The following is a 10,685-nucleotide window of genomic DNA, read 5'->3' on the forward strand; positions in this document are numbered from 1 at the left end:
TGAAATACGAATACTAAAGCGGTGAAAGTCGGTGACGAACGAAGGACGATTTCTATTTTTTCTACCCTTTTCTTGTCAAAACCCCACAAAAAACCCACCTTGAGATGAAAGAGAGTCGAGTGATCGTTATTGGAAAGAAGAAAGAGGAAGAAAGTCGAAGAACGAAGGAGAAAAAAAGCGAAAACTTCCTTGCCTTGCTTCCTTTCTTCGGCCGCTGTTTTCCTTCCAACTTTTACGTAACTTTAGTGTGTGTTTCGGTGTGTGTAGGTGTTTAGGGGTGTGTGTGTGTGTGTGTTTAGATTTAGGTTTAAATAAACAAAAAACAAAAAGGCTTCTTAACTTTTTAATTAATTGGCTTAATCAACACTAGTTTTTTTAAGATTAATGAAATCATTAGGCTTAAATTTAAAAGGTTTAAAAATACATATTTTCAAAAATCCTCTTATAAAATACATAAAATTCCTTGCTCCCTTCAATTAATTTAAATTTGACCTTAAAAAAGCAATAATTCTTAAAATATTTAAAATAAATATTTTCTTAATTAAATAAAAAATTTACCTTTTAAATCTTTAATACCTATATCGTCTCCGGTCTTCCGTTCCCGGCCAACCACTGATGTTCGTCTGAAAATATTTAAATTATGAAACCAAGCAAAATTACACGATTAATCATTTAGTCACTCAAAATATATCATTCATGCATCCAAAATCATTTAATTAAAATATTTTAGCAATTTAATAATTTTCATGCATGTGGTTTACGTGGACTGATTTTCGGACGTTACAATCTAAGATCTCTGAAGAGCTTAGAGTAATCTAAGACTATTTCTAGGAATCTATTACTTTGAATCATAAGTTTATCTTAAGACTTTCATGTGTCACTCTTTGCGCCTGATGTCTAACATTAGTTAGCTCTTCTTATAAATATTCTAAAGTATTGAAATAAATCTTGTAAATATTTAATCTAGAACAAACGTTCAGATCCATAGTTTTTGAGAAAATATCATCTTCAAACATTTAATTGCACAGTAATAATAGCATTGTATGTTTGAAATAATTACATCGGCTCTAATACCATTTCTGGCCCAGTTATAACATCAAAGATATTTTTGATAATTTTATCAAAATTGGGGATATTTTTTGTAACATATTTTTTTTAATAACATTACACCTAAGTATGATCCCTAATACAAGAATCAAAACTACTCGAAGACCACTGTTTCCCTTTTTTCTCTTAACTATTATTTTTTACAAGAGCGACGTATGAACAACTATTAAAGTCGTGAATATGAGGAGTCTTAAAGTCGCAGGAAATATTTAATGGATCGACTTTTTTGGAGACATTTTTCTCTCATCGGAACCGAAGGAAGAAATAGCGCATTCTCTGAACAAAAATGGCAGTGTCGCAGCCCAGCCGATCAAGAGATCTGGATAAGCTCCTCCTTCGCCCCGGACTTCTTGTTGGCTCGTCTTTTGAGCCCGGCTCTGAAGTAAATCTCTTTCTAGCCTCGTTTGGTGTTTTTTCCTTTTGCGTAATTTCACAGACATTTGGTGTGTGTTTAGTTTTCCAAATGTAAATAGCTATCTGATGGTTTGTGATTTTACGAATTGTTGTTACTGGGTGCAGTTAAGAGATGACATAAAAGAGTATGTGAAAGTTTTAGTGGTTGGCGCAGGTGGGCTGGGCTGCGAATTGTTGAAGGACTTGGCTTTGACTGGGTTTCGTAATCTAGACGTGATTGACATGGACCGTATCGAGGTCACTAACCTGAATCGCCAGTTCCTCTTCAGGTACATTTGATGTTACTTTAATTGCGAAAGCTTGTAGCGTTATTGTGGCGTGGACTTAACTGGTCAGGCATGGCAGGAAACTAATGTGAAGTTTGTCAACTGAAGATGTTATATTTCAGTGGTTTGTTTGATTAAGGGATGTACATATTATTTCGTTTGTGAGTATGTGGTAGTTGGACAGGTGGTGTAAAGTGTATATTGGGTCACTTATATTTCTCAAGCAACTTGTGCTTGACATATGAAATATCGAGTGCATTCTTAAGTATTTATGCAATAGTCAATTGAGTTTATATTGTTAAGTTCACTTTGGTGAAAATTATTTGCAGCCTTGTTATTTTTTATGCAGGCTTCAAGATGTAGGAAAGCCGAAGGCTGAAGTTGCTGCAAAACGAGTCATGGAAAGGGTTGGTGACGTAAATATCACACCACATTTCTGTCGCATTGAGGATAAACCTTTGGACTTCTATAGTGATTTCAGCATAATTGTCTTAGGTCTTGATTCAATTGAGGCTCGTAGCTATATCAATGCGGTGGCCTGCGGCTTTCTTGGTTTGACTCTATTCTTACAGTCAGCTATACTCTTGTAGTCATAGACATTAGGAGCTTTAAACCTTTAAGTTCACATTGTTTTCTTAAAGTTGCATTAGAAAATGAGAAGCTTCAAGAGAACTATATCTTTTAAACTCATTCCTTTCCCTATTTGCTCATTCTGTCGAGTGTCAATATCTTCAATCTTCATCCTCTAATTTTTAATTATTGATTGTTAGAAATCCTTACTTTATGGCTGCCATGAGTGGTCGAGAAAATGTTTTGCCCTTGCCGGAATTGGACTCTAGACCTCCTGTTATGAACAATTTGTAAGGTTAATCTGATAGTCCATGCTTGGTGAAGTTTTATTCACTAAAAGACAGAAAGAGAATATTCAATATCCAGAACAAAGTGAGCGTAGGTCCAAAAAGTACTTCCTCTATAGGACTGTCCTGGTCTAGCAGTGGAGACAAGCATATTTTCCTAGCATGTTAACTGTCTTTGATGACCTTAGTTCATGTAATTTATCATGTGTAAAGTATGAACTAAGTGACTAGTGATGTTTGAGAAAAGATCAATGTAGCCAACTTCAACCAGTTTGGAACTAAGGCTTGTGGAGTGACACTGATTGTGATTAGCTTCGGTGGCATTGGTTTTTCATTATTTTGGTATTTTAGGTTCATTATAGGCTAAATAGGTGTGCAAGTGTGGGGTCATCCGTTGTTAAGTAAAAATCCACAAGGTTTTGGGCTGAAGTTATCCATTCATGGATAAAGTAAGTCCTTGTTTGGTCGAGGCAAAATATTGCATTCAATCTTTCAGAATACCTTGAGTTTTTCAGATGTCATTATTTTATGTTGCTTATGTTGTTTTCTATACATTTTCTATTGTCATTCAAAATAATGAGACATGTAGCAAATAATCAAGAAAACAATGCTGGAAATGAGAAATATGAATTCACTGACAGTTGAACTAGTGTTAGGTCTGCGTCTTACTGCATTTTGCTGATGGACATAGGTTCTCGGTGATCCATCTTGGCGATTTCTAAGCAATCACATTGTCAAGGCGAACTACAACAACTGTGTTTTTCTATCTTTATTAAATACCTCGGAACAATAATTTTATGTCATATTTATGAAATTTGAACTTAATTTATAGCAAAATGGGGGTCTCAATGCATTCTAACCCCATTGAATCACACCTACCCTGTTCCCCTGGTATACTTAGTAGTACTAATACGGAAATCCACTCTCAGACACGGGCACTGGAAATTTTTCCACTCTTGTATTCCACTAGATTTGGCTATCATGTAGGGTTTTGGTGTTTCCTAGGAGTATATTACCAGTTTGCAAAATATTTTGTACACAAAAGGAAGACAACCTTTCCTGTCGGACTGAACTTGAATTCTTTCTTATTTAATCAACAAGAGTATAACTCCGATGATGAACCCGTCGAAGAAACTGTCAAACCTATGGTAGATGGTGGAACTGAAGGATTCAAGGGTCACGCCAGGATTATAATCCCTGGAGCTACACCTTGTTTTGAGTGTACCATATGGCTGTTTCCGCCTCAAGTCAAATTTCCTTTGTGTACTCTAGCAGAAACGCCTAGAACTGCTGCACATTGTATCGAATATGCTCATTTGATAAAATGGGATGAGGTGAGCATATTGGTGAATTATATTTTCATTGTTGTCATTATTAAGAATACCTTTGCATGACATTGTGAGCATATATTTTACCATGGATCAGGTTCATAGTGGGAAAAGTTTCGATCCAGATAATCCTGAACACATGCAGTGGGTTTATTCAGAGGTAAAATTCGGTGCATATCTGTTGACTACGAAAATTGAAAGAAGATTGTTTTTCGTGATTTCCTTCCTCTGCTCCTTTGACTAGCATATTCAAATCTCACAGGCTGCCAAGAGGGCGGAGCTCTTTGGAATTCTTGGGGTTACATATTCTTTGACTCAGGTGAGCACTTTGATTTACATCCTTTATATTAGCTGCATTACTTATATAGCTCCAATCATTTTTTAGCTTGTGACAAATAATTTAATTATTATCTGTAATGTCTCACTCGGTTATATGCAACTCTAATATAGAAGAAAGATCAATCACGAATAGGAATATTGTCTTAACTGAAAACAAAGAACCCAGAGAATAATTGCCCTGTACAATTCTCCGTCTTCCTAGCAAGATGCTAGTGCTCACTCAACAAGAATGTAACTAAATACTCTCTCATACCCTCTAACTGCTATTTTATCCCTCCCCCTTCTTCACATGTTTTCCCTTCATTTCTCCTAGCATACAGTTTTACTATCTTGGGCTTCTCATTGTCAATCATGCTTGGGCCCTCTGAATTTGATGTTCCTGGGCCCAATGGATCAAAGTCTCTCACATTTGGATCTGGATTCATAACAATACCAGCGTCTAAAAAATCTCCTTGTCCTCAGGGCGAAAATCAGGAAATTGTCTTTGGAAGTCTTCCAGGTTCTCCCATGTAGCTTCCTCGTCAGACCGTCCTTTCCATCGTACCAGGAGCTGCTGACATGGCTGCCCTGTTAAGTGTTTAATCCTCCCTGCTAAAATCATTTCAGGTTCAAAAGTTATGAGTAAATCGGTGTCCAATTCCTCAGGTAATTTGATCTCTGCATCGGTGTTACTCACTGCTTGTTTCAAGCCTGAAACATGAAAAACTGGATGTGCCCTAGACCCCTCGGGTAACTGCAACCTGTAGGCAACTGTCCCCACCTTTTCGATCTTAAAAGGCCCATAGAACCTGCTAGCTAATTTCCGAACAACTGTGGTGCAAACTGAGTTTTGCCTATGTGGTCGCAACTTCAAATATACCATGCCATTTCTTGAAAATGAACCTCCCTCCGCTTTTTGTTAGCATGCTTCGTCATGTGTTGCTGAGCCCTTTCAAGATTATATTTTAGCTGCCTTACGAGCTCATCCCTATCCCACAACGCCTGCGATACCGCTGCTACCACTGTCTCTCTAGGAAGAAATCGAATCATGCTCGGTGGTTTGCGTCCGTATACCACTTCGAACAGACTCATCCCCGCCGATGTTTGATAGGAAGTATTGTACCTATATTCTGCCCAATGTAGCCATTGAGCCCAATTTTTTGGTTGCTCTGAACAGTAGCAATGTAAATAAGTCCCAACGCACTTATTCAAAGCCTCACTTTGTCCATCGATTTCCGGGTGATACGATGTACTCATTTTAAGTCGAGTCCCTTGGAGCCTGAAAAGTTCTGATAAAAAAAGACTCATAAACACAGCATCCCTGTCACTCACATTCGTCTTTGGAACCCCATGAAATTCACCACATTTTTTGTAAACACCCGAGCCACTATACTTGCTTTGTTGAGATGTTTCAACAAAAGAAGTGTCCATACTTGGACAACCTGTCTATCACAACTAATATAACATCATACCCTTTTGATTTTGGAAGTTTGGTAATAAAATCCATGGCTAAATCCTCCCAAATCACCTCCGGGAGAGCCAACGACTGTAGCAACCCTGCAGACTTGGTGGCTTCATACTTTTGTTGCTGACAGATTATGCACTGAGCCACAAACTTACTTACATCTTTCTTCATTCCCTTCCAATAAAAATTGCTCCCCACCCTTTTATACGTTCGTAATGCTCCGGAATGACCCCCAACTGGGGTGTTATGAAACTCATTTAACAACTTGGAGACCCACTGCGAAGATCGCAGAACTACCAATCTGCCTTTCTGCAACGAACAATCATTGACTAAGGTATAATGTGTGCTGCCCCATCTTCCCTTCTCGAAGCTTATAAATAATTTTCCTCAGTTCTTTATCCTCTCAAACTGCCTTTTTAATCTCATTTCTACTTTTGTTAAAACAGCCAAGTCGCCTCTATCCTCTCTTCGTGACAAAGCATCTAATGCCCCATTATCCGACTCTACCTTATACTTGATTTCAAACTCATATCTGAGTAGTTTGGCCAACCAATATTGTTGGTCTGGAGTGGTAATTCGTTGCTGCAAGAGGCTTCTTAATGGTTTATGGTCTGTAATCACCATAAAATTTCGCTCGGAGAGATAATGGCGCCAATGTTGAACAGCTGACACCAAAACCATTAACTCTCTTTCATATGTTGACTTTGTTAAGGCTCTATCGGCCAATGCCTTGTTGTAGTAGGCGATGGGCCTGCCCTCATGGACTAACACTGCCCCTAGACCCACTCCTAATGCATCACACTCCACCACAAACTCCTGACCAAAATTGGGCATTCTCAGAATGAGAGTAGTACTAAGAGCCTTCTTAAGCTTAAAAAATACCTCGTCTACCATGTCATTCCGACAAAATTGTTTTTCTTCAGCTGGTCTGTCAGAGGTCTTGCAATTTTCCCATAGTCTCGAATGAACTTCCTGTAGTAACCAGTCAATCCAAGAATTGTGTTTTTCGGCCTCGGCCAAAGCCTAACACTTTCTATCTTGTCCGGATCCACCATCGCTCCCTGGCCAGTGATAATATGTCCCAAATAGCCAACATGACCCAGCCCAAATTGACACTTCTTTTTATTCAAAACCAAACTGTTATGCAGCAGCACATCGAGCACCGTTCTCACATGTATCAATTGTTCCTCTCATCCTTTACTATAAATCAATGTCATCGAAAAATACAAGAACAAATTTCCTTGGATAAAGCCGAAATATCTCGTTCATCGTGGCTTGGAATGTTGCTGGGGCGTTTTTTAAGCCAAAGGGCATTACCACAAATTCATAATGCCCATCGTGCGTTCGGAACAATGTTTTTGGAATGTCATTAGGTTGAACCCGAATCATATGATACCCCGTCTTGAGATCCAACTTCGAAAAGTACTTAGCACCATGCAATTCATAGAACAATTCCTCAATAACCGGAATGGGATACTTGTAATAGATGGTAATTTCGTTTAGGGCCCTGTAATCAATACAGAATCGCCAACTGCCATTTTTTTTAACAAAAATAAAGGGACTGGAGTACGGGCTGCCACTGGGTTGTATGAGACCCGATTTGAGCATGGCTCGCACCATACATTCTATTTCATCTTTTTGGTGGTGGGCATAGCGATATGGCCGCACCTACATTGGCCCACATTCCTCCTTGATGTTAATAACATGATCTTGTAATCAACTTTGGGGAAATCAGTAGGCTCTCGAAATACTCCTCCATATTTAGTGAGGAGACTGTCAATTGCCCCATTTAAATTTCCTTGCTCTACCTCCAGTTTGCTCATCCCACTATCATTCCACTTTACTAGTACTGCCCAACAGAATTCCACCTCCCGTACTTTAGCAATTGACTTGAGAGATACCAGGATCTATTGAGCATCGGATCCTCCCCTTACAACCACAGACGGCCCTTTCCACGTAAATCTCATCTCCATATTGGCCCAATTCAGCATGACATCACCTAATGTTCGGAGCCAGTCGACTCCTAAAATGAGATCAAGTTCACCCAATTCAAACAAATACCCTTCGATTTGTATCTGGCAAATCCCAAATCGACTACCTCCTCTTTACACAACCCTTGACACGCTATGCGACACCCATCGCCCAGACACACGCCAAATCACACCTCCTCATCCACCTTAATTGCCGAATCAGCGATCAAGCTTCTCGAGATGAAGTTGTGGCTCACATCACTGTCAATCATTGCCACCACTTATCGTCCTGCCATCTGCGTCTTCATTTTCAACGTCTGCGGTTGGTTAATTCCGCTGACAGAATACATTGGTAGCTCCAATGTATTGTACTCAGTAACAGAGGCTTCCTGCCACGCTTCAACCTCACTTTCTTGACGGCCAATTTCCATCCCTAGTTGCCCCCTGCTCTATCTCGCCTTCTTCCCCATCCTTCTCGGCCAGAATGGTCACCCTTAAAGTCTTATTCACGCATCGATATAGTGGGTGGTATGGTTCCCCACATTTAAAGCACAACCCCTTCTCCCTCCTATGCAAGTACTGTTGGTGTGATACTATCCGACCCTCACGATTCTTCGGTGCCGGAACTCTAGTTATTCCGCCACTGTTCCCACCAAGATTTGATCGTGAATGTAGAAGAAAGATCAATCACGAAAAGGAATATTGTATTAACTGAAAACAAAGAACCCAAAGAATAATTGTTCTGTACTTTTATCTCTCCCCCCTCTTCACGTGTTTTTCCTTTATTTCTCCTAGCATACATTTTTACTATCTTGGGCTTCTCATTGTCAATCATGCTTGGGCCCTCTGAATTTGATGTTCCTGGGCCCAATGGATCAAAGTCTCTCACATTTGGATCTGGATTCATGACATTGTCTTGCATGTAATTTTCTAATTCTTATGTGTTTTCGGCTATTTAGGTTATATCAGTTCTTTAGTTATTTATTATTTTTCTTACAGGGTGTGGTGAAGAATATAATTCCAGCCATAGCTTCTACAAATGCTATTATCTCAGCTTCATGTGCCTTGGAAACCTTAAAGATTGTTTCTGGATGTAGCAAAACATTGTCAAATTACTTGACGTATGACATCTTTGACTTTGGGATTCGGTTCTAGTTAAAGTGTCAATTTTTTAAAGTGATTTGAATTGCCTTCTACAAGTTAACCGGATCCCCACCAATGTCCATTGGCTATGAAGTCTTGTTTTGTTATCTTCTTTGAATTGATATGGTTTCTTATTGTTAATCCCTATTAATTGGTGACTACTGTTTTTGTCATAGGTATAATGGAGTTGAAGGTCTCCATACCAAAGTGACAGAGTTTGTAAAGGACAAAGACTGCCTTGTTTGTGGTCCTGGTGTTCTTATTGAGTTGGAGAGGTCTATTACTTTAAAAAAGGTGTCTTCTGTAGCTTCTGACTTGCTTAATTGCATTAATCTTAATGATGATAGTTGTACATGTTAGTTTAATTCAAATTGCAATTAAACTTTTTCGATAAAACTGATGCTGCATGTTTTAAAGCGTACTAGAAATTGCTCAACTCGCTTTAAGTCATGCATCTTCGATTCTTCTTTCTGCTATAGCTTATACTAAACCCATTGTATCCCCAGCTAGGCTAAATTGAGTTCATTCGATGTCGTGTTTTGAACATTATCATTGGATCCAAATTCTTAAATATTGATCACATGTCCTGATTATTACAATGACGTTTTTGTTTTTGTTTTTGTTTTTGTTGTTTACGTCTTCTTGACCTGTAACAATGATGTGCCCAGCCTTGTGAATCTTTGGGACCCTATTTTTTCGACACGTTCCCAACATTCCTCTCCAAAACGAATACTCCATGGCAAAAGTATTTCTCAGCCAAGACTAATTATGGTATTCACATCAATTAAATTTAGAATGTTTTCTTGTTATATATTGCTTAGAAGATATTGATCCACCGGTATGATTTTGGCTACATGACTTCTAGTATTATTTTATACGCATATCCAAATTTGCTAAATTAAGATTTTGTCCGAATCTTTTGTGGAACATTAAGCAAATCTAGTCTGTATAGACTGAAAATTATTTGTTTGTCCGGCATACTTCTCTGATCTTCTAAGACTCCACATTTTTGGAGCTCGTAAGTTGATTCTTTTTCTTTGTGTGCTGCAACAGTTCATCGATCAACTCGAAGATCATCCTCGACTTCTACTCACTAGAGTAAGTGTAACTCATAGAGGGAAGAATTTGTACATGCAAGCGCCTCCTGTACTAGAGGAGATGACCAGATCAAACCTAGATTTACCCTTGTTTGAACAAATGGGTGAAATCTCCAAAGATATTATCCACGTTAATGGTATGTCCGGAAAAGGTGACAAGAAACAGTCATGCTTGAGGAAATTACGTATCGTGTTCAAAGGGGTCGATGGAGTTGAAGATATCGATGTGGCAGGTGGTGCATAGCTCCCAAAATGACTCAAATTTTTTTAACTCGTTGCATACGTATTTAATCTCAGATCTTTCGCACTTATAGTCCATCCTCAGAAGCCAGAGGAATCAGTGAGATAGGCATGGCTTGTCTTTGTACCTTTATTTTTCTCCTCTGTGTTGGAGGCCTGTCAATTTGGAATATGTTGTCAATGAAACTGAAATTTTGCTCCACTTCACTTGTGACACTAAACATGGTCACGGGTTTGCTTTTTCTGTTTATGCTACAATCTTATAATACCTTTGTATGTGGTAGTCCTCGACTCAGAACTAAAGCCAAAGAAATCATGCCCACAAGTTCTTGAACTTAAAACCCTTCGTGAAATCACCAAATCTGAGTTGCTGCTATGGTTTTTTCATCTCTGTGAAAATGTTGGAGAGGAAACAGATCCATGATCTTCCTTCTGCGGTAAACCTGGAAGCACCCGTGTGGCTTCTGCACCATCCGTTGT

At 38.8% G+C, this 10,685-nt stretch overlaps 1 protein-coding gene across 2 annotated transcripts; it reads left to right on the plus strand.

Annotated features, from left to right (window-relative positions):
- The first annotated feature begins 1,290 nt into the window (after nt 1-1,290).
- On the plus strand, nt 1,291-10,473 carry LOC140979001 (NEDD8-activating enzyme E1 catalytic subunit-like). 2 transcript variants are annotated; one of them, XM_073444342.1, is made up of 9 exons: nt 1,291-1,489; nt 1,627-1,790; nt 2,137-2,339; nt 3,746-3,978; nt 4,070-4,132; nt 4,235-4,291; nt 8,725-8,846; nt 9,045-9,162; nt 9,922-10,473. In XM_073444342.1, the coding sequence occupies exons 1-9, from the start codon at nt 1,394-1,396 to the stop codon at nt 10,207-10,209; spliced, it is 1,344 nt and encodes a 447-aa protein (XP_073300443.1). In that variant the 5' UTR covers nt 1,291-1,393; the 3' UTR covers nt 10,210-10,473. The 2 variants fall into 2 exon arrangements, with proteins under 2 accessions (XP_073300443.1, XP_073300444.1); XM_073444343.1 differs by having other exon boundaries at nt 1,334-1,489; nt 1,676-1,790.
- The last annotated feature ends 212 nt before the right edge of the window (nt 10,474-10,685 follow it).

Source organism: Primulina huaijiensis, chromosome 6 (assembly GCF_012295235.1).
Source record: "Primulina huaijiensis isolate GDHJ02 chromosome 6, ASM1229523v2, whole genome shotgun sequence".
Classification (NCBI taxonomy): domain Eukaryota; kingdom Viridiplantae; phylum Streptophyta; class Magnoliopsida; order Lamiales; family Gesneriaceae; genus Primulina; species Primulina huaijiensis.